At 34.7% G+C, this 24,855-nt stretch overlaps 1 protein-coding gene across 3 annotated transcripts; it reads right to left on the bottom strand.

Moving 5' to 3' along the window:
* Positions 1 to 212: 212 nt before the first annotated feature.
* LOC116348918 (collagen alpha-1(IV) chain) lies at positions 213 to 24,168 on the bottom strand. Of its 3 annotated transcripts, none has more exons than XM_031780128.1 (52): positions 24,132 to 24,168; positions 23,803 to 24,009; positions 17,806 to 17,917; positions 17,293 to 17,363; positions 16,194 to 16,239; positions 16,033 to 16,131; positions 15,746 to 15,832; positions 15,570 to 15,667; positions 15,413 to 15,472; positions 15,241 to 15,343; positions 15,000 to 15,161; positions 14,788 to 14,904; positions 14,615 to 14,713; positions 14,446 to 14,544; positions 13,176 to 13,253; positions 13,045 to 13,104; positions 12,697 to 12,807; positions 12,345 to 12,378; positions 12,154 to 12,281; positions 8,871 to 8,978; positions 8,744 to 8,797; positions 8,584 to 8,655; positions 8,400 to 8,497; positions 8,271 to 8,325; positions 8,143 to 8,203; positions 7,893 to 7,963; positions 7,782 to 7,820; positions 7,408 to 7,470; positions 7,270 to 7,338; positions 6,961 to 7,104; positions 6,799 to 6,879; positions 6,621 to 6,683; positions 6,366 to 6,452; positions 6,235 to 6,288; positions 5,652 to 5,723; positions 5,482 to 5,571; positions 5,308 to 5,397; positions 5,152 to 5,214; positions 4,968 to 5,072; positions 4,767 to 4,838; positions 4,635 to 4,697; positions 4,382 to 4,534; positions 4,141 to 4,242; positions 3,287 to 3,430; positions 3,153 to 3,207; positions 2,794 to 2,909; positions 2,407 to 2,565; positions 2,206 to 2,256; positions 1,978 to 2,130; positions 1,734 to 1,901; positions 943 to 1,502; positions 213 to 874 (listed from the first exon to the last, which is right to left on the bottom strand). In XM_031780128.1, the coding sequence occupies exons 2-52, from the start codon at positions 23,908 to 23,910 to the stop codon at positions 377 to 379; spliced, it is 5,505 nt and encodes a 1,834-aa protein (XP_031635988.1). In that variant the 5' UTR covers positions 23,911 to 24,009; positions 24,132 to 24,168; the 3' UTR covers positions 213 to 376. The 3 variants fall into 3 exon arrangements, with proteins under 3 accessions (XP_031635988.1, XP_031635989.1, XP_031635987.1); XM_031780129.1 differs by having other exon boundaries at positions 23,803 to 24,004; positions 24,132 to 24,151; XM_031780127.1 differs by lacking the exons at positions 23,803 to 24,009; positions 24,132 to 24,168 and adding exons at positions 20,983 to 21,219; positions 21,318 to 21,408.
* Between the last annotated feature and the right edge of the window lie 687 nt (positions 24,169 to 24,855).

The raw sequence follows: 24,855 nt of genomic DNA, 5'->3' as shown, positions 1-24,855 counted from the left end.
ATATATTTTTATTTCGTCATTATTGTTTTTTTAAACTATACAATACATTTGTTCTCTTTCTCATACACATTTTATTTGTACCCATGTTTGGAGGATAGCGTTTTTTTGGTATCGACACAAAATACATTTTTTGTATGTGTTATCTTGAAAATGGTATATATATAATATGAACTATATTGATTATGGCAGTTTTTTTATTCTATTTTGTCAATGTCAGTTACAATATAAAAATATCCATACATGTAAGAATTCTTTATTTCGTTTTGAATGGCATTTGTTCAAAGTGTTGTTTTTTTCTTATTTTTTTATAAACATCGTTTGTAAGGAACACAAACATTTAAACTATATTAAATTCCTTATCAATGTCGCCATTTTTTTAACCGGACTGTCTGTTGTAAATATTTGGATAAATGCGTCGTCGTGGCTGTTGTTGTTGTTGTTGGTAGGATTGTTGTGGTTGGTAGGGTTGTTGTTGTTGGTAGGGTTGACGTACACGTTGATTGGCCGGAGCATAGTAACGACTTTGATCGGGACGGGGGTAAGGAACAGTTTTTACCGGTTTAGCTCTTTGCTCTTGTGGTGGCTGATGAGTGATTGGTTCATGTGGTACCGGATTTTTGCTTCGTTCAATTTTACGACAAACCGTACATCTGCTGATCATTTTTGTGTGATCGGCTTTCAGTGTTTGTTGTGCTGGTCGTCTGAATTGTTGACCATCTTCGATGACAGCCAACCAGAATGATGCCAGTTGATCATAATAGTTGCATTTACCATGTCCATGACATTCAATCACTGGTTGTGGTCGGAATTCTTCCAAACAAGAACCAGGCGAGATGAGATTTTGACCAAATCCACCGCTGTTGTCAGTTGTTGACTGAAAATGTTTTGAAATAATTAGTGCATTCAATGGATAAATATATATTGTTTCATAAATAAGCATACCATTAAATATGAGTATCCAGTCCATAATTCTTCCCAACCAGTTGGACAATCTGGCAATTTCATTGATTGACTGTGAATGGCAATGATACGTGTTCTTGTTTCGCATACAGCGCATCTGGAAATGTAATTTTGAACGTCAGTTGCTGGAATTGGATTCATCATTGGTAACATTGGTTCTTCGGTTGACAGCCATAGAGAGTCATCGTTATTTTCGGCATAACTGCAAATATTATTGACGTCACAGAACATGTATGGCATTGTTGAGAATCGTAACATGCACGATCCGGCCAAGCCAAGATCTTGACCAACCGCCCGACTTGATCCAATTACACTGGCCAACGAATAACCTTCCCATAATTTATTTGAATTTGGTGGACATTGTGGAATTTCAGTTTTTTGCGAATGCCGTGCGAATACATATCCGCGTGATTTTGCTTGTGGTGGTACTTGTGCATCGTCACCACGTTCTCCCTTTGTACCCGGATAACCGTCTAATCCATTCAAACCAGGTGGTCCACGATCTCCCGCAGCACCTTTAATTCCGTCTGGACCTTCAAGACCTTTAAATTGATTTAAATCTCAATTAATTATTATTCGAACAATAACAAACGGAACAAACAATATTCTATGATAAATGAATTTAGTAAACATATAATTCTTGCAAAATTAATAGTGAGATCTGTGATCAAGTACAATTTTCACTAATAATATTGGTCCAATAGTATCGTTGTAAAATCATACTGGAGGTAGTACAACGTTAGCAATATAACAGATGACGATAAGTAACGTACCTGGTAGTCCAACTTCGCCTCCGAAGCCACGTAATCCACGAACGCCTTGAACTCCGGGAATGCCTGGAAAACCATCGTCTCCCAATGGTCCCTTCAGTCCGGGTAATCCATCGATGCCGGGCTCTCCTCTTGGCGCCAATTCATATGGATATGTGTAACCGCGTTCACCTGAATTTATCATTGGTTAAAAATTAGTATTCATGTGCCATTATACAAATGCTTAATTCTTTTCGTCTGTTATTACCTTTCACACCCTTGGCTCCATCAACTCCATCAATACCATGCCATCCAACATCACCTTGTTCGCCGATTAAACCGCGTGGTCCTCTTGGTCCTTTAAATCCAGGATATCCCATCTCGCCTTGTAAGCCTTTTAATCCATCGAGACCGGCGAATCCTTTATCGAAACAAGAATAAATAAGTATTAATAGAACCAAAATGAATTCAAGATCATTCGTAATTGTGCATTTACCTTCATATCCTGTTTCACCGATTTCACCTTTGGAGCCACGTACCATTTGACCTGTTAAAAGAGATAAACAATGTTAGCATTCGATTCTAAGTTCAAGTATCTATAATACCTATTTGCGAATATGCATTGAGAACGGATACACGTTTGAAAAAAAGAATGATGTAGCAAAATTATGAGTGAATAAATAAAAAAGTTTAGTACCTTGTGGACCTTGCTCTCCTTTGAAACCAGTCTCTCCTTGAGGTCCTGGAAGTCCTTTTAATCCTGGCAAACCATTTAAGCCTGGAGCACCTTGATAGCCAACGTCTCCCATGTCCCCTTTCACACCAGGTGTACTCAAGCCCGGAAATCCGACGAGACCTATTTGATGAAAAAGAGTCAGAGAAAGAATAGAACACGAGTTTCATGTGAGAATGCGCCTCTATGTTTTAAGAATAAATTTTAAATATAAAAAATTTTTGAACAACAAGACCAGACGAGTAAATTTCTTGTACAGTTTGAAATGTACAGTTTGTATCACTTTTAGTGTATTAATGTCTATTAATTTGTAACAAAAAGTCCAAATGCATTGTGAAACTGTGTATTCACCTGCTTCACCATCATCTCCGTAATCGCCTGGAGCTCCTTTAGGTCCGAGCATTCCTTCACGACCAGGCAAACCATCAAGACCTGGTAATCCAGGTTCGCCTCTTTCAGCAAATTGACTGTTTGATTAAGAACAATAAAAAATAATTACTCTTCTAACTGTTCAAAAAACGACTAAAAGAATGCTAAATCAATATCGTCATTGTAAAGATATTTTAGTACTATTTTCGAATTCTTTAGTCCAATTTTCGGAAATTTTAAGATGATTTTCAAGAAAATTAGTCCGGATTTAGGTTCACCCTTATACATATTTAGTTTTGAATATATGAATCATAGAAATGTATTTTGGCAATTTGCTTTACCTAGCTGGGCCTCGGAAACCCTTCACACCTTTGTCACCACTTGCACCGGGCAAACCTTCACAACAAAAAAATGGAATATATCTTTAGTTTGAGCTATAATTTGAAAATATATTTAAAATTGATCGCATTCTTACCTGGTGAGCCATCAAGTCCAGCCTCTCCTTGAAGTCCGTACTCTCCTTTTCTTCCGTGTCTACCCGGAGATCCTAACGCACCTTCTGCACCCTTTCGTCCCGGTGCGCCCGAATTTCCGTAGTCTCCTCTTTCACCCTTTTGACCTATATCAAAAATTGACAATTTCTTTATAGCGTGCTCATTTCACGTAATTGGATTTAACAGCAATGCTAACAAAGGATTGGGTGTGTGCATTAATTTCCGCCACCGACATTTAGATGTCACTATTTAAAATTGTGTGTAGCTTGACAAGTGAAACCTATTGCATTTTGTAGACTTAACATTTGTCTACCTAATTCAGAGCAGAAAGATTTATTTTTCATACAGTGTCATTATTTTTGAATCAATTCAAAATGGATTCAGATAAGGTGTCTTTTCGAGGATCTCCTTTTGTTTTTTTATTTCAAGAAAACTCCCGCTGCAGCACATCGAACGCTTCGTGATACTAAGGGTGAACAAGTTCCATCGGAATTAGGCTGCAGAGAATGGTTTCAACAAATCAAAAGTGGTAATTTTAAGATGAAAGACGGCCAAGTCAGCCAAAAAAGTTCGAAGATGTGGAATTGCAAGCAATATGCAAAAATAAGTTGCAATGGAGTTAAATCTAGATGGGAAAGATTCGAAGTGAAAGATGGCAGGAAGCAATAGCTAACGATGGAGAATACGTTGGTTAAATATATAGAAATACATGTTTTGTTTTTCACAAAAAAGACGTTGGAAATTAATGCATACACCCAATTGGGATCAGATTACCGAAAAATTGATGTTTACTTATTGCTAATTGCAAAAATGAATATTTTGTGGTAAAATTTACCTGGAGCAACGTATACAATTGGAACAGCTCCAGCAGGGCCTGGCAATCCCACATCACCTTGTTCCCCCTTTTCTCCCTCTTCTCCTTGAAAACCAACATCACCTATTGGAGAAGAAAATGAAAATTTATTAAAAATCCCATCATTATAACAAATGCCAAATAAAGTTCTCTTTGGTTAACGTTTATTTATTTATTCATTTGTTTTCAACTTCGATGCAATCAATTCTGCTTTTTTGCTTACCAAAATCGCCTTTGAAACCTTTTTGTCCAGGAATACCATCGTCACCTACATCGCCTTGCGGTCCATTTGCACCAGATTCGCCTCTCAATCCAAGTAAGCCTGGCAAACCTTTCAACCCGTTTCTTCCTCTGTAGCCCGGTAAGCCCATCATGCCTGCAAACATTCAAATTGAAATCGGTTGCAATAAATTGGTTTATTTTCATTTCTTTAAATTGTGTTAATCTGATTGGTGATTAAATTTACATAAACATACCTTCATCTCCGGATTCGCCAAATTCACCGAATTCCCCGGAATCACCGCGTTCTCCTTTGATGCCTGCAATGATTATTCGCAAATATTCAAATAAAATACTGAATTGAATTTGTACAAAAATCTTTTACAAACCTGGGAATCCATCGTATCCAAATCGACCGGGAATACCGGCTTCACCTTTTGGCCCTTCAGATCCTTGGTACACTGAAATTAAAATAGAATTTTTCTATTATGACACTAGTTCCATTCATTGACACATTTCTTTAGAATATGACGATATCTATCTATTATATGACTCTTCTATCGACATTTTCAATGGGTTTGTTTTCTTACCCAATCCAGCGTCTCCCTCTTCCCCTTTTGGCCCTCTCAAGCCTGGTCTGCCGTTATAACCATGTGGACCCGTCAAACCGGGATTACCCATCTCTCCTTTCACACCTTCAACCGAAAGAAAATCGTACAATTATTATGACATAATAAAGTGTAAAAGACTACGAATGGAAAATATTTTATTTACCACTAAAGGATGGTTCTCCCTTTTCACCAACCGCTCCGAAATAACCATAGTCTCCTCTTTCACCTACAAATATAAACAGTCATTTAGCAACAAAATAGTATTTTTCTTGACCATACTAATGTACAAAAATGCTTTGTAAAATGAAGTTGTGCATACCTTTCCGACCATCTAAACCATTGCGACCATTTTTTCCTTGTGGCCCTTGATCTCCGGTCTCGCCTTTGGGTCCTTGTAATCCAGAAATACCTAAAAATCGGAACGTAATTTTTTTCATTTCATTTAAACGAAATAAATTTTTATAAAATAGATTTTTATCCATTAAGTTTTTACCTCTTCTGCCGGTGTAACCTGGTTTACCGACATATCCAATATCCCCTTGGTCACCTAATTCGCCATCAACACCACGAATACCAAACATTCCTACATGTATAATGATAAATATATCAAGTGTTACTTTACAAAAAATTGGATAAATGATTTGGTTCAGAATGAAAACATGCCTGGTGGTCCAAAATCTCCAGGCTCTCCGACATCTCCTTCATCGCCTGGTCGACCTGCTTCTCCATCGTCACCTTTAATTGAGCAATTAATTTTTTTTTATAATCGTTGTGTAAAAATGTCACACGGCGAGCACAAAAGTGTCATTCACATGCATTCATATGTAGAATTCAATTTTGCACCAAACTTTCGTCATTTTGCTTTATTTAAGGTAGCATATAGCACAGTAGTTTACTGACGGTTATGCTTGCTATATGAAAAATGTTGGAACCGTTGTCCAAAAATTGATAGCGTCCCGATTACACAAAAATTCGAATTTTGAGGAAATTAGACGTAAAAAATCATTTTTACGAAAAACGAACAATTTCTGGCTTGGGATGCAGTGGTAAAATTTTGCTCACAGCTTCTTTGGACCAATTCAAATGACGTGTGGCGATTAAAATCGGAATTTTTGTGTATTCGGCCACCCTAGACTGTTGATGAATTTGAAGCCTCATGTTTAAAAAAATTTCTCGCTACATGCACAATTTGACCAAAATCGATTTTATTCACACGAAAGTCAATAGTCGCTTAATTTTAAATTACCTCTTGGTCCAGGCAATCCTGGCATTCCTGGCCAACCAATATCTCCTTTGTGACCTTTTGTTCAAAAAAAAAAAAATGAAAACAAAATGTAAATATACTTTAAATCGTGCACTTAAATATTTTGTATTTACCTTTATCTCCATAAGGTGCTGATGCTCCATCACGTCCTGGTGCTCCAGGTGGACCCATATCTCCATAAATAATGTCACCTCTTTGTCCTGATTGTAAGCGAAAGTAATCATTAAAAATTGAAACAATGGAAAGTAATTCTTGATGTATCGGAGCGAAGTGAAATGGAATCATGTTTTTGAATGAATCAAACGTTTTTTCTGCACGCCGATTGTATGAATCAATAATATGGAATAGTAAATGAATGAAACAATTACCTTTAATTCCTTCTAATCCTTGAATTCCTTGTGGTCCAATGTCTCCCATCTCACCCTTAACACCTACGTAAATTCATTAGAAAGATTAGTAATTTAGCGAAAGCTCTGCACAAGTATTTTTAAAAATTGTTTTTGATCTTTGAAAAAAGATGGTAACACTCAGTTAGAGAATATTTACCTCTAGGTCCAGGAGCGCCTCTTAATCCTGTTAATCCTTGGAAACCTTTATCTCCGATTTCTCCATCTTCACCGGCGTCACCTAAATTTGTAAATTGTTAAAGAACAAAACGAAATAAAATCATTATCACGCTTTCAACTCAATTCAAGTTGTGATTTCTACCTTGTTCACCCCATTCGCCCATCAAAAGACCACTGCCCGATTCACCACGTGATCCTTTTATGCCTCGAAGTCCATCCTGTCCAGCCTCACCATCAATTCCGGGTAGGCCCGAAACACCGATTGGACCATGATTACCGGGCAAACCTAAATGAAACCATAATAATTTCAATCATTTAGTGACAAATGGCTAATGTTCGAAAATGAAAATACATTAAGATCACAGCGAACGGTATTACGCGCGAATGACGAAACCGCCGTATTTTTAATAGTTAAACTGCAAAATTACAAATAATTTATGTTTTTTTTTACCTCTGTATCCCTTGTTTCCTTCAGGACCTTCAATTATTTCTCCGGGATATCCATTGTCACCTTTGAAACCTACGAATTATTGAAAAAATTATGCAATGAAATAGATTTTCATTCCATTCAATTAAACAAAAATGTTACCTGGAACACCGGGAGGGCCTCTGTATCCTTTCAAGCCACGGAATCCTTGCAAGCCTTGATCACCTAAAACGGATAATTCATTTGATGAAAAATGTGTAAACAAAGTTTTTTTTTACACAGAACTTTTTTTGGTAAAAAAACAATGCCAAAAAGTTGGGCAGTAGTTATACACTTTTTATTGTTTCCAATTCACGTGTACACAAATGAAGATAACATCAAGAGTATCATCATAAAAATGATGTGACTCACTCGTTATATGAAAAATTGACTTCTTCTATGAAGATAAATCTGTACGTTTAATATTACTTTTACCAATTACCTTCACATTTACCAAAAAATATCTGTGTAGAAACAGTTATGTACGAGCTACTTACCGGGTTCACCGGGTTCGCCTCTGTCTCCTTTTGAACCATCTACAATTGAAATAGAATATTAATACGTTATTACTTCACGAAAAATAGTCTAAAATGTTGAAAAAAGCATACCCCATATTGGATCGGGTAAATCACCAGTTTCTCCTCTTTTTCCATCTTCGCCGGGCTCGCCCTTTGGACCCCTGCAAAACAAATTCGGTGTTAGTAATCACAAAAAAGTAAAAGAATTCACACGAACAATCCGAACATTTTATTTTGTACGAAAGAACGAACGAGCAAAACGTAAATAAAAAAATACACTACTAACTAACGAATGAACTTTCGTGAAAAGCTCTAAATAAAAGCATGTATTTTAACTTACTTAAATCCTTTTAGACCTGGTGATCCACGTAAAAATTCTTTCGGTGTATTGTCGGGAGCGCCTATAATCGAAATCAAACCAAAATATTAAGTTCAGATTTCATTTGATCTTTAAAACTTTGAATTTACCTGGAGCTCCATCCAATCCATCTCTGCCGTTTATACCATCACGTCCAGGAGTTCCCTACAATTTTTGTTGGAAGTGATTGTATATTTTTGAAGTCTTATATAACAAAAAATGATTTAAAAAAAACTCACTGGAATACCATCGAGACCAGTTTCACCTTTGGCTCCTTCCAATCCAGGGAATCCCGGTAGACCAGGTGCTCCAGTATCACCATCAGGTCCTTGTAAACCTACACAGTTTTTGTAAAGATTCGTTAGATTCGTTTGGTAATGTTGGAAATATTATTTTAATCGTTTGAAAGGTGCTGACACACACCTGGATATCCAACATCTCCAATATCTCCAACCTCTGCCACTCCTTTTTGAGTGTCACTTTCGATGATCAAACCTACGAATATATTATTATTATAATAAATTGAATATCTTTTTCATGCCGTTTTTCTATTTGATTGATAGAAAAAAAACAAAGTGAATACCTCTTTTTCCCTTTGGTCCTTCTCTTCCTGGTTCACCATTGGCTCCAGGTGGACCTAAATACAAATGATGCAATCAAAGGTTTAAAAATTACAACGAATGCAACGAATTATTGTGTTCAAATCAAACCTCTTATTCCGGGTGGTCCTTGTTGTCCAAGTTTGCCTTGAAGTCCTTTCAAACCACGAGCACCTGTTCTTCCTCTAATACCAGCTGATCCACTAAAACCTGGTCGACCTTTTTAAAAAATGTTTGAGAAATTTGTTATTTTAGCAACTCATGATTTTCCGCTCATTTTTGGATAGTATGACCAATCTGTACTGCTTTAAAGGCCTTTTGAATTATGGAATGCTACTAAAAACGAGGCAACGCTTTTAATCGACGAAGGAACATTCACGACCATTGGGTAATTTTCTAAGTACAATTTAGATGGCAAAATATTATAATTATAGTCATATTATTATTGCATGTTTCCCTTAAACGATTGAAATTGTAATCACTTCACTGCATTCAATTGCATTGTGCAATTTGAATTTATTTCATTTATCTTTCTTTCTAATGTAGAAGCTACTTTAATTACTATGTAAATAATAAAATATGGTTAAGAAGCTTAGACATTCAAATTGCCACATTGGTGGATTCAGACATTAAGTTGTTTATATTTTCAATAATACCATTTTTGAACGAAATATACTTTATTGTGTCCTCTAACTTTCTAGCCTTTATCATTTGGATTGGTTTATGCATTTTTAACGTCTTGAATTTTCGATTCAGTTCTGATTTACAAGCCAGCCAAAATTCTCATTACAAAATATCGGAATATTTATTACGAGGAAACACACGTACGTATCATTATCCTTTTTTTAGGAGCAGTGTTTGTTTAGATTTACATAAAAAATCGTTTAATTTGAGGCAATCACTTTCTTCGTGTTGAAAATAAAATTATAACATAATTGACTCTTGGATGGATGCAATAATTTCACTTTAAAAATTATATTTTCACGTGCTTAGATTCACACCATTTTCATGTGGTTCAGTTTCAAGATTGGTATACAGTAGAACAATTAAAATTGATAAAGACAAATATAAGCGTAGAGCACGAAACATTTTGATTTAGTTCTCTTATGCAAGTGATCCACTTCAAATCGAAAATGTTTAAACGACTAATAGAAAAGTATAAATTAATCAAGGCAGACTACTTGAGTCGAAGTCCAAGGGGAAAGTGGGAGTTTGTACAACAAATTGGAATTTTTGTTTTAACGTTGACTGGAGTGGCAGCACTAGATCGCAATTACAGTAATTTTATTTACCATTTACCAACTGAAGTAGTTACTTTAGCTACCATTCAATTCATTTTTACAGTGGTCCATTGGTATTCATTCGCACCAATGCTTACGATCTTGGACATTATGATATCGTTCATTTATACTCTCTGGTATTATAGAGAAACGCCTCTCACTGGATTGTTGGTTACTCCGCTATTTGGCGTTGTTGTTCCGGTAATTACATGAACTCATCATTGAGCTTTGAAAATACATTTTCCGAATTTCAATTCACATTAATTAATATGTATCAGTCTCAATTCCAAAAAAAAAAACTGTTTTTCTACAAGTGAATCTGACCGCATACATTTCGGAATTATAACTAATCGATAATCAAGTGCCCGAAATGCATGCCTGCAGAAGTTCGATCATATTCAAAACTTATAATGTCCCTAATGTCCATTTGATAAAATTTAAATCACCTTTACATTTTTTGATTTTGTAATGAAATGATATAACAATAAGCAAATTGTTGTTTTTTACTAATAAAAACGTCCATGAATTCTGGGTTGTCTGAATATAAATAATTGATTTAAAAAAATCCAATTTCAATTCACACAGTCTGCGCTCTGTTACATTTTGGTATTGATTCCATCAAAACTGAAAGCGTACCAAAGTCTTGGATTTTGCGCTTCCGATAAAATTTACACGAATATAGATGAAGATTCTGATCCGAAATACATTGAAATATGTGATCGAAGCGCCATTAAATTGCTAAAAAGTACATCATCAACGCTTGGAATTGTGATTCAATCAATGATCATAATGATGTTTTTTCCGATTTATGCGTTCATATTTAAAAACGATATTCAATTACCAATTCCGGTTCTATTTCCATTCACTGATCTTGAGTCTAAGAATGGAATAATCCTTAATGTGGCAAATCAAATTTTCGTTTGTCTGATCGGCACAACTGGAAACGTTGGAATTGAAATTGTGACTTGAATTTTAAAGAATAATGTATGGGCAAGTACGGTAGCGATTTGCTATTCAATCAAACGGTTGACTGAATCTATTGTACATTTCGAGCAAAATATGAACAAATTAAATGATTTGAAGTTTCGCAATATTTTCATACAATTACAGGATGTCGACCGGTACGTTAGCTCTTTATTATTACTTTTGCCATAAAGTATCTCATGGCCATTGATCATTTATCCTAGTTTTATTCTGGGTTTATCTGATTTATATTATTGGAAATTTTTCCTGCAACCAATTATGTTGACACATTCGGTAGCGTTTGCTGTGTTCTTTTATTTATATGTGAGTGATTTATATTTTTCCATTATTCGACAAAAATGAACTAATCAAAACGTTGTTTTGGGCGACTGGATTGGCGGTTTGGGAGCTGCGTTTCTTACTTATTCACAATTGTATATTTTGTGTGATATTGGGAATGAAGTTGATTCGGCTGTAATAAGTTTTATGTGAGATTGATTTCAACAGATTTTGATTTGAATTTTTTTCTCGTCATTTTTCATTTAGAATAAAATGTTATTGCTGAAATTACAAGAGATACCCTGGTATCTTATGCCAAAAAAAAAGTCAACTATGCTATGCTTACATGCTTAAACGCTTACAAAATGGCACTTATCTCCGTATTGGTCCTTTTGCGAAGTTAAACTTTGAATCTTTTTCTAACGTAAATATACTATTTTGACTTGAATATATTTACCTAATGCTTTGGATTAATTTCAGATGACAAATAGAATTTATTCGGTTTTGATGATGCTAGTCAGAATGGCAAAGTGAACAATGTGTGATTCCCAACGTCCGACAAAAAATGCATTGTTATTTCAGTAAACAAATTATTGGCAATTTTCGTCTTTGTCAAGATAGAGACTTGATCTAATTACTTATAATTTAAACTTATCTCCATAATCAGTCCTAGTTACAACCTATAGCTACAGCTATTATTACAAAGTTATAGGTTTTGATTAATTTTTAATGAATTTTTTTAAGTTTCCATATTTAAATATGTTTTCTAGAAAGATGTACGTCACCGATATTTAACTATATAAATACTAAGTATGTAAGATAATCTAAATGTATTCTCTTTATATGCTAGTTAATTGCTAGAATTTAGTTACCTGTTTCTCCAATTTCTCCTTTCTCGCCAGGATATCCAGGTGGACAAAAACCGCAATCGTCACCACGTAAACCTTTGTCTCCTTTCAAACCATGATAGCCATCAAATCCGGGCACACCAGGCATTCCTCTAAAAATTCATTATTGAATAAGCAAGATATTTAATTGATTGAATACAAGGTTAAATACATACCTACGGCCCGGCATACCATCAAAACCAGGTGGACCTTAAATTAAATTAATTTCTTTATTAGTGGCAATTATATGAAACGCAGCAAAATTCACGTAGTTTTAATATAAAATAAAATCTGTATTATTTAGTGGGCTGAATGTAGTTTTTGCCGTTTATTTATATTCAAAATGTTTGGAAATAATAAATATTTATTAATTAATTCTCAAGATTATCCAAATTAGAAATACATCTAATATTCGTCATTTGTACGAATTTTAAACCACCGCCACAAATGTCGATGGGATATAATGCATTATTAAGCATTCACTACTTTGAATAAGTCATTGATATTATAATAATTGAAATACATTACCAGTTATATTAAATCCAATTCCGGGTAGACCTTTATCTCCAGGCAGCCCCGGTTCTCCTCGTTCTCCAACGAATCCAATCACACCTGGCCGTCCATCCGCACCCGATATACCTATAAAATGAAAAGTGAGAGTTATAGTATAGAATAATCGCCAAAAATGTGAATAAATATCTCAACACCAAATAGTCTTCGTAAGACATTTCAAAATTCAACATGAAAATTTAGCATTTTCATGTGATATGACTTTTGGTGTAGAAATAAAAATATTGTTTCGAAAAATTATTCAATACATAGTAAATGTATTGTGTTTGAAATCAACGAAATTACGTTCATAAAATACAAACATACCTTTTTGTCCTTGTACATTTGCGCCAGGGAATCCTTGCAATCCTGGTCTACCAACAGCACCTATTCGATAAAATGAAACATGTAATTGTTGTTCAAATGATTTTGCATCGGATTCTATATTATTCTCTTACCTGGAATGCCAACTGGACCCATTGGTCCCATTGGCCCCGGTTCTCCTTGATCTCCTGGCTGTCCGGGAATAGTTAAACCTTAAATAATAAAATAAATAATTAATTACGGATATAATAACGGATTTTATAATCGAAAGTTTAAATGATTTTAGTTTACATACAATAAGGTCACCCGAATAGCAAAATCCGTCAAAATTCTCAATTTACAAAATTTCGTAATAGCATTGTTCTAATTCCGTTACATTACTATCTTCTTTGACAAATCTGTTGCAAAAATGTTGCATAATGGTCAGTAGAAACTTGACGAGTTTCAAATCAATCATTGTGATATATATATTATACAGTAATGTGCGAAGGGGGGGGGTTTACCCCCCCTGTGATTTGGATGAGAAAATTTTTTTCGCGAAAATTATTCGAATTTGCTAGGGTTTTTCATGAAAAAAGTGAAGACCTTTTTTTTTAGCTCATCAATGTAGAAAATTGAGGAGATTCCTTTAAATTTGCTAGGGTTTTTGGTTCCGAGAGATTTTTTTCAGATTTGCTAAGGTTTTTCGCGGAGAAAATTCTTTCGATTTGCTAGGGATTTTCGCCTCAAAAAGTGACTTCCAAAAAAAAAAAAAAAAACGAAAATTTGTTTGATTTGCTAGAGAATTTTTGGTTTTTGAAAAATCACCCCCCCCTGTAAAATGTAGCTCGCACATTACTGATGTTATATAAATGTTTTTACAACTACCGTTTCGATGGTACAATAACTTTAGGAGAACAATTGTAGTTGGCACTTTAGCTAACACATGCAGTTCATTCTAAAAATATTCGTTATTATAACACAAAGCACGACGATAATGACAGTTCGGCAACGCTCTATTAGAGATTAGTACCGCTGGCAACCGCAGAACTGTATAGAAACATATGGAGTCATTTGGTGGCGCTGGCAAGCAATTTTGCCTTATCGTCATGCTTTGTTATAACATTACAGTGATTATTGCGATGCTGTAACTTTTATTCATGGATTTGTTGGGAAAACCAATTTGTTAAATTTAAATTGCAAAAGACACAAATGTTACATAATAGGACTTTCGCCAATATTTTTTTTTTGATATTTGATATTTGTTTTTCACAATGCGACAAAGAAAATTTAATTTTATAATATTTTACCGCCTTCAATAAAACTCAATAAAAAAATGCGGAATGGATGTATACAAATGAATTGTAAACAAATGTAGGCTACTCGGGCATATATCGAAAACCAAGTAATACGTTTTATTCTTACCTTTGCGACCTGGTAAACCGTCAATGCCTGGATCTCCTGGAGGGCCCGGCACACCGCTTTGACCTGGCCGTCCACGTTCGCCTGTAGCGCCAACCGTGCCTATAAGAAATTTCAAACAATTTTTATTACTTTTTTCAAATTTACATATGAATGACATGAATAGATCTACCTCTGATTCCATCTTCTCCGACGTCACCTTGAGGTCCAATTGGACCGTCCGACTTTTCATCTAAGCTTGGATCGTAAATACCAGGCAAACCGGGTGGACCTTTTAGAAACGTTGAGTTTATATTAAGAACATTTAGTAATAGTACTATGTCGGAGATTAAATTAAACACATACCTTGTAAACCTGGCACACCATTATAACCATCTTCCCCGATTTCACCTTTCAAACCGTCGGCACCGTCTCTTCCAGCATATCCTGGAGCACCTTTTGCTCCTTTTTCACCAGGAGCGCCTTATTTAATCGAAAATAAAAGAAAACGTAACCATTGTCGCATTTTGTGTAAACAGTTATGATCGAAAATAAAGAATGAATTCAAAAACCAATACCTGCTTCACCATCTCGTCCAACTTTTCCTCGATCACCAACGGAACCTTCTTCACCTTTATATCCTTTAAAACCGCGTTCACCTTTCGCTCCGGCATAACCGTAATTACCGCGTGGACCTTTATCGCCCATTGGTCCTTTGAAACCTTTTTCACCCTTTGCGCCTGTTTTTTTTTAGAATAGAAAACAATCCATTAATAATCAAAATAACCCGAATAGATAGAATTCGCGATTTCAATTTACCTGAACGTACAGTTACATCCACTACAGGTAACTCAAATGCACCACTTTCGCCGACATCACCCGGTGGCCCTTTTGGTCCTTTAGCACCTCTGCTTCGAAGTGGCTATTGACAATGAGATAATGTCATTTTATGAAAACATAAAGCATACATTTCGATTTATATCAATCGTACCGGTTGCGAATTTGCATCATCACCGGGGGGTCCAGAGTCTCCTTGCTCTCCTTTGTAACCCTTCAATAGATTACCGAAATTATATTAATAACACATATAATTGGTCGGTAGGAATAAAATTAGATTCCATAAATTATTATAATACTAATTGCTTTACCATCGGACCAACTCTGCCATCGTATCCTCTAAGTCCAGGCATTCCAGTAAATCCTTTATATCCCGGTAAACCGGGCTTTCCAGGCTCCCCTCTTAATCCTTAGAACACCAAATGAAATGAATAATTTAAGCAGTGTTCAAAGTAAACAAAATGTGATGAAATTGCTGATCGATTACCTTTTGTGCCTTTTGAATTGATACCACCCTCTCCCGGATCGCCTCTTGGACCAGTTCTACCCGGCTCACCAGGTGCACCACGCTGTCCTATTAGATGAGAAAGTATTTAATAAATTCATCGATCAATCTCGTAATAATAGAAAATCATCAACTCATTTTAATAATTATCGTTACATTTGCAGAACAAACAGAACAAGTACAATAAATATATTTGAGAGTCCGAGACCCAAAACAAGTTAAAAAAAAGTGTTGTATATGATCGCTTATTTTCAAATCCAATTAATCACCTGGATAACCGGGATTTCCCGGAATTCCAACAGTTCCATCTGTTCCGTTGCATCCATCGAGACCAAATGGACCGCGTGGTCCCTCTTCTCCAGGTAAACCTAAAATTCAATTGATTGCTATAAATATGTTCTTCATTTAATGAAAAAGGATGCTTTCTCACCAGGCATTCCGTTAATTCCACGATGTCCGGGCTCACCTTGCTCCCCCTATTGAAATTCATCGGAAATATTCATTGAATAACAAACAAAATAAAAACTCACTTTCATTGGAACATAATGTAAAATTCACCAAAATTAGGTGTTTTTTTAAACTTTTAATCGAAAAAATTTACCTACCAAATTGGTAGTACCAACGCATTTCAAGCTATATTATATAGCTATGTTTCAAATTAATTATTTACAATTGTTAGCATTTCATTTATTTTCTCCCTTTCTTCTTACCATCAACAATTTGGAAACAATGGACTTTACACATAAAGAGGAAATTAATGGTGAATTGATACTTTAGTGCATATGAGTCCGACTTATTTCATTAGAGTTTGAGATTTTTCGTAAAGCTACAAGCACCAAAAGAATTATTTGAGAGCGATTCACACTGCCAAATTCAATACAAACACACAGCCTTTCGTTCTATGAGTCAACTATTGTGAAAAATGCCACTTACTGTTATGAAAAAACGTTCAAAAAATTTGACATGCATTATGTTTATAAAAGTACAAACAAACTACTTGATTTGATTAGTTCGACTAAACACAAGGACGAAGCAAATAAAAAAAACGGGTATCTATTCAATTGAATAATGAATGAAATTGTGTCACTTGTCGATGTTTTATTGTTTCGCCGAATTTTGTGTGGGTTGTGTGTCTTTGTTTTACATTGTACATTCTTGCTGATATCACTCCAATCATGGGGCGGCTGTATCAACAAATTTTTAATTTGGCGCGGTGATTATACTGACTATAGTTTCGAAATGAATTTTAAAATATATTGAATTGGCCATTTGAGTTGCGGTCGCTCGTTTCATCTTGAGCTCCATCGCGGTCATTTCAATTTGATATTCGTCAGTCGTGCTGCTAAACCTGAGCTATATAATATCTTGAAATGCATTCAACACTATCAAAATAGGTACGTGTTTTTACCTAATACTTGGTAATTTTGTTAAGTCCAAAAGAACTTATCATCTAAGCTGGTTTTCAGTTTAAATCAATTAATTTTTCGGTTAAAATAAAAAAAACCTCAATATATAAAATGTTAACATACTCTAAATCCTTTTTCCCCTTGTGAGCCATATTCACCATTATCTCCAACTTCTCCGGGTCGGCCAGGCGGTCCTACAAGTAAAAAGCAATGTATCAATACCTACAAGTAAAATCAATATCTTCACTGGAAGTTGGAATAACAAAATTATATGAATTGGAAGCTAAAAATTCTTGAAGATGCATAATTATCATCATCGTACGAGATGTATTCATTAAAGAATAGCCAACAAGCGAAAATTATATAAAACGATGGAAATTAATGAAGAAAAAAGCGAAAGCCCTTATTGGATTGTCAATCGAAAACGATTAAATTACAAGGAAGATCACTTTGATGAACAAATCAAGGAACAAAATTCATCGATGGCTGAAGAAAAGGAGTTCAAAGTAAGCGTAGTGATCAAAACTTGTGTCAAACAACATCAGAGCCAAAAAAATCAAGACACAACAATTTTATTACAAAAAAAACTTCATTTGAAGCATGCATTGAAGTTCAGATTAAAACTAAACAAATTACCATCATATCCAATATCTCCGGGTTCTCCTTCTAGACCAGGTACGCCCGATGGTCCTTGTGATCCTAAAGCGCCTTTAATTCCTTCACATTTACACGGTTCTTTATTGCATTCCTTAATGAAAAAAAGACACATTTAAAACAATTGAAAATAAGAAGAAACACTTAAAAATCTGTAAATAAAATTGGGAATATTCAAAGTAAAAGACTCCACACAAGAGAAATTGAAAACACCGTTTTGACTTTCTTTTGCCGATATAGTATACAAAATACACCACACGATCACAAAGATATGATCAATGAAATAAGCACTTTGTGTTAATGTATATAATATACAATGAAATCGTATTATTTCATGAAAATCGATTTACGTCAAGCATAAAATTTATAATATCATAATTTTGTTTTAAATGCTCATTCGTTCGATGTTCCCTTTTGAATTCGCATCAGGCGCATGTGAGTGTTGCACAAAAATGTGTAAACGTCTTCAGTTGCATAAATAAATGAAACTTTAATTCATTTTGTTGTTTGTCGTTTCGCTTTTCTTATCAACGATAAAAAAAGCCGTAGGCCGATCACTAGAAGTAATCGCACAGCGCTGGATGTATGCATAATATTGCTCTCAACAGTGTTGGTTTGACACACTTTACATACACTGTTTTCTAGCAGCAAACGGATGATGGTCCGATACAAAAATTTTATGAAATTTTTCAAGCTGTGCTTATTACTGTCTAGATGCTCATTTCTAAAAATAAAAAGGCCACCCGTTCTAAGAAAATGTAATCAAACCGGAAAGTATGTGTGTAAATTGATTATTTCCACTGGTTGTACGCATACGCATTGTATTGAACACTAAATTTTATTGAATTTTCAACATTTCACAGGACTTTTTTGATTGTTTTGTAGTTTTATAGATTTTTTTGTGTGCAAACAGTGTTGGTATAGTATCCAAGCATTTTGTTCCGTTATGTTGATCTCACATATTATTATTAGCCACTTCCGGGAACAATGAAGGCGTTCACAAATACACAGATACACAATTTCACACAATTCTGAATTTAGATACACATTTTATTGCAAAAAAAAAAACACTCACATACACATGCACACACACAAAGAGCACTTTTTTATTCTTAGCATACTCGATTCGCATCATGTTTTCATTTATATTCAAATTTCAACTGTGGTCACAAATTGTGTAAATTGCATTGCGTATGCGCCACATAATATGCTGTTGGAAACGAAAGATTTAATTCAAATTGCTTGAATGCACCACCACACAGTAGTAAAAAAAAATTCAGTTCTTTATACGTCGTCATAATTTTGGTTTGCCTGTTGTACATTCCGTACAGTTTTACGTAGGTTGCTCCATAATTTTTTTTAAAATGGTACTTATAGTGTTGCCCGATGTAAACCATTGTCATATTCGTAAAGTTTGATGTTTTGGTATGTATTCGTGCCCTGAACCTTTTGTCGTACGAACGCTATTTGTATTGTTTACAGTGACTGGTAAACTGCGACTCAACAAAAAAATGAATTTTACACGTGAAGATTTTCGTAAAATGATTTACTACGATTTTCGAAGTAAATTATCTCAACAACAGTGTTTCGATCGACTTCATTTGGCCTTTGGCAATGAAGCACCAACCCTTCAGACAATTTATAACTGGTACCGAGAATTCCGTTGCGGTCGTAGTTCGCTCAAAGACGAGTTTCATACAGGTCGTCCAAAATCGGCTGTTGTGCCACAAAACATCGATGCTGTCAGAAAACTGATTATGGAAGATCGTCATGTGACCTACCGTGAGATTGAGGCATCTTTGGGCATTTCATCCCACAGCATACATACAATTTTGCATGAACATTTAGCCGTAAAAAAGATTTGCTCTCGTTGGATCCCACATAAATTGACCGATGAACAAAAAATGGCTCGTGTGAGTTGGTGTAAAGAAATGCTCAAGAAATTCAATCGTGGTGCTTCAAAAGACGTTAATAAAATCGTCACTGGTGACGAATCGTGGATATATGCCTATGAGCCCGAAACGAAACAGCAGTCGACTGTATGGGTCTTCCAAAATGAAGATAACCCAACGAAAGTTGTTCGAGCAAGAAGCACTTCGAAGCGAATGGTCGCCTGTTTTTTCGGGAGAAGTGGTCATGTGGCAACCGTTCCACTAGAGGATCGTAAGACCGTCAATTCTGATTGGTATACCACCATTTGTTTGCCCGAAGTGTTTGGTGAAATAAGAAAAAACAACCACCGTCGCAAAATAATTCTTCATCACGATAATGCGAGCTCTCACACATCTTTTCAAACTACTCGATTTTTGACCGGTCAAAACATCGAACTGATGGGTCATCCACCGTACAGTCCTGACCTGGCACCCAATGACTTTTTTTTGTTCCCAAGCGTGAAGAAAAAACTACGTGGTCAACGATTTTCGACACCAGAAGAAGCAGTTGAAGCGTTCAAAACACACGTTTTGGAGATATCAGTTTCGGAGTGGCGCGAATGCTATGACAAATGGTTTCATCGAATGCAAAAGTGTATCGATCATCTCGGGGAATATTTTGAAAAACAATAAAACCATTTTCGACAAAAAACAACTGTGTTATATATGTTTTTAAAAAAAATTATGGAGCAACCCTCGTATTATTATTGAAACAATTGGATGGACGGATTTCAAATATACATATCTGTTTTTTTACTCAGTTAGTTTTTGGGTCACTTTGTATTGAGAAAAGGAAACCGAACACTGATAGCAACAGCCCTCGGAAATGAACTGATTATGATGAATACTGATTTCATGACAACAACTACACAAGACTTTTTTTCACATTCAATACAATATTTCTCAGAAAATTTGAATATATTTTTTCACCAATAATCCAGTTTTTGCAGATGCAGCATATTTTAATCATGAATTTTCTTCATTAATACGCACACTTTTAAGGCTTAATTTTTGATTATTAAGTAATAACCATTATTTTGATTTATTTTGTATTTTCTACACGAAACACTTTTTATCATTCGTAGTAACTATGCTTCTTGAAGATCGATGATGTTAAAGATCGATGTTGTAATCCAATTTGTTGTATTCATTTCCAATTTTTGTACATCGTGGAAAAAAATTAAAAAAAAAACTATTCAAAATTTAAAAAAATGTCGAAAAATCTCACCTTTGTGGCATTTTTACACTCAACAACACCGAGCATAAGTAAAATACCCACAAATAAAAGCGAATAGTTTTTATGGAAAAAATTGCTCAGGCCATATTGACCTGTGAGCAGATTCATTTTCACTCTTTTAATCGTCGTCAATTAGCTCAAAAACAATACTGTCATCAATCCAAAAATAAAAACACTTTATTCCCAACTATAGGCACATTAAAATGTACTAATCACACTAAATTGCCGCTGAAAAAAAATCACAATCAAATTTGAGATTGAAAATTATTCTAAGTAAGTGATAATGTAAATCCATTAAAAGACTTTGAAAAAAAATCATATCTCACTTATTAACACAAACACTAACTGTTTTTTTTTTTCGTTAAACCTCAATTTTCTTCTCCTTATAAAAAAGCCAACCGTTTTTTATGAGAACGGAGCACCGACTGAATAAGTGGATTTAAATTTGAAACTCATATGCACGATGTGAATCGTAGCGTAGCCAACGGTTTCAACCAACACAATGAAATTTGATTTAAATGTACTCCTTTATCATCGCCACGAAAAGAGAGCAAGCATTTACATTATATGAAGGAACATGGAAATGAACGGCGAATAAAACGAGAAAACGAGATAAGAGCCGACGAATTTTTTGCGCTTTTTTCTCATTCTTCTTCCTGAATAGGGTCGTATTGGTTGATATACGCCTTTTGATGTTGATGTTAACATATCGAGATAGTGAGCGCGCTCGAAACCGGACGAAAATCAAATATCAAACTTCCAGTTGGATACATTTACGAGAAATTATAATGAAATTATGCAATTAAGACTCATTTTAGCCCGGATGATCGTTTTCTACACAAACAAATCATAGAGACGTTTTTTTTCTATTCAAATCTTAAACAAAATATTATACTTTGTTATCGCGACCAACCTATTTACGACATATTCTTTGCTTGTACAGAATATCACTTTCAAAGTATTTAGCACATGGAGAACGAAAAATACTCAAAACATTTGAAGCCAAAAAAATCTCGAAATTGAAAATTCATTGATAAAATTTAAGTTGAGTTGATTTGAATGCTTAATTTTTTTCATATCAATGAACAAGTCGATTAAAAAAAAGAAGAGCGATTAAACGCACAAGATCACAACCTTCTGGTCCAATTTTGAAAAATATTCCACTTCTTATGGATTTCATGTTTTTTTTTTTCGAATATCAATTGATTAAATATAATACATAACATTGCTGAAATTTACAGAAATTATTATGAGACAGTAGAAATTCTGTTTCACCAAATCATTTTCTGTGTAGGCATAACATATCGGATCATATGTTTAAAACTGTTGCCACATTTATGATGCATCGTTAAATGTGAATGCGCGTTTTGTGTGAGTGTGAGTGATCACAAATTCATGAACAGTTATCTCATAGGATACAGTCATACCATTCAACACAAACTCACAACGAAACACAAAAAGATCTAATTTAAAATATCTCATTTCAGCTGGAAACACTTCGTAATAATTTCATGTTTGAAATTGCATGCGCCGCACAGTTTTTGGAATTTAATGACACCAAAAATGCATGCCGCTTGCAAAAACGCTCACATCGTCCGATCATGTTCTGCAAGACAAATTAAGCAAAGACTATCGTTTATGCGCGCATATTCTGTTGAAATGTGCGTTTAGTTTCAGTATGACTTTGTTCTGATGTGAAGTGATGACTGGTCTTTTTGGGTCATTTCAAAAAAAGGAGGAAATAGCATGTGCGTGCATAGTGCGGAATGCAAGCGATAGTGAGCCGTTTTTTTGTACGTTTACAACAAAGTCAATGCGAGTTATTAGATTGCAAAATTAATATCCATCGTCTGAAACGAATGAAGTTTACTTTCATGCTATCGTCTGAGAAATTAAAGTTTGAAATGATTGCTTTGGAAATGATTCAGTTGCAGTCATAAATATGAATCGAATAAACAGTTTAAATCGATTTCGTTTGAAACCAAACAACAACAAAACACGGTTTCACTAGCATTTTATGCTGGTTAGAATGTTAGTGACTTGTGTGTATGTGTGTGCGCGCAAACAAAAAGACAACGTCTAAGAAATTCGAAACGTATGCATACATTGCGAAAAAAGCGACCAAAGTGAATCCAAAGATTGCTTCGAGCATAAACATATTGAATTGAACTGCCGTCCGATGCATATATGGTAAATGAATAGCGACGCCTTTCGAAAAAATGCAGCATTTTGAGGAGCAGACAAACAAAGTTAATACAAAATGTCCAGTTTCTATTTTGGAGCGCAGTCTTTTGAGTAAAAAGAGAAGAAAAGAATCTTTCATTCAATCAAATGTGCCAAGAAAATGTATGTGTGTAATATGTGTAGCCTTTTATGTACTGCGTACCAGTGAGCCAAAGGGTCAAAGTAAAGTCAATTCAGTTTTTGATTATAAGCACTGTTTCTTTTCCTTGATATTTTCAGAGTACTGAATGTTCTAGCTGTTTTGCTTTTTTAGCAGTTTTGGCAACACAAATTTGAGCTTATTTTCGTTGATAACACATTGATATTTCCCTGTTTAGTAACACTTAGGCCACATCATTTTTTGATAATAATGAGCGAGACACAAGGCTACAGGAAATTGTACAATTTGCAGCGCGATAAATTCACAGCAATATGAACATGAAACATGGAAACTCGACACTTTATGAAATGATTTTTTTTTATTTCTTATTCAAATCAGCACAATTTTTTACACTGAATTTCCACACACAAAACGTGATTCTTTTTTAATATATACTTTTTCCACATATTTTCATAAATTCTTCTTACCTTTGCATATAAAGCATCGAATAACACTGAACCGAGCACAATCAATGCTATTAATCGATTTGCATTAAACATTGTCTTTCGGCCAATTTGGCCTGCAGACGATCTCATTTTTCACTATTTCTGCGATTAATTAGAACATTCATAAAATATTCATCGATTCAATGAAAATTTTGATTTCTTTTTGTTTCAGAATATGAATCAGCTGCACTGAAATAAAAAAAATACTTTTAAATAAAAAGAAACTTCTTTCACTAAAACCATCAATTTATGATATTCCTTTTTTTCTTGAATTGCAAAAAATGTAAAAAAATATTGTAAATTGAATTCACCACAAGTTCTTGTTCACAACCGATCGCTACGAAGTCTGAAGAGCAACTGATCGACTGGAATTGAATTCGCGCTTCATATGCGTTGCTGGAAATGGCCCACCGCGCACGAAAACCAACACAATCAAATTCGTGTTCCTTTATCAAAACGATCCGAAATGAGAACATAAGTTAACAGTATGTTTATTGGCGGAGCAGCACATAAAGCAGCACGAAAGAATATATATGGAATAGTGTGACGAATGATGGGAAAGTCATATAGCCTTAGATTTTTTTTCGCAAAGTTCATTCGTTCTTTTGTTGCTCGATCCTCACTGTTTCATGTACACGTAATCAACGTTGGGTCGCTGATCCTGATAAATAAACGAAACTAAACGAGAAACAAAATGCAATTGAATGAAACAGATAGTTGAGTGCGTACAAGATGCCTTTAGTTCAGTCAGATGGAGACAAGTGCTTGTACAAACTACAAAACCGATTATATTAAAATTGACACTGAATCATTTGGAATTGTTATGAAGCCCAACAAGTGCAATATAAAATGCACTCTCATCTCGATTAATTACACCTTCGAAGGAAAACAAATGATTTATTGCAAAAGTGATTTTGAAAGAGATTTTATTGTGGGTATTTTTTTTAAATATTTTCACTAGTTTTTTGTTTTGAAAAAATTCTTGAACCATAACTATCTCTTCCAAAACTATCATTTTGGAAAACAAATCTAAAA

This window comes from Contarinia nasturtii, unplaced genomic scaffold (genome assembly GCF_009176525.2).
Source record: "Contarinia nasturtii isolate CC-2019 unplaced genomic scaffold, AAFC_CNas_1.1 Cnas_scaffold_2678, whole genome shotgun sequence".
NCBI classification, from domain to species: Eukaryota; Metazoa; Arthropoda; class Insecta; order Diptera; family Cecidomyiidae; genus Contarinia; species Contarinia nasturtii.
This window is presented reverse-complemented; position numbering and strand designations above follow the sequence as displayed.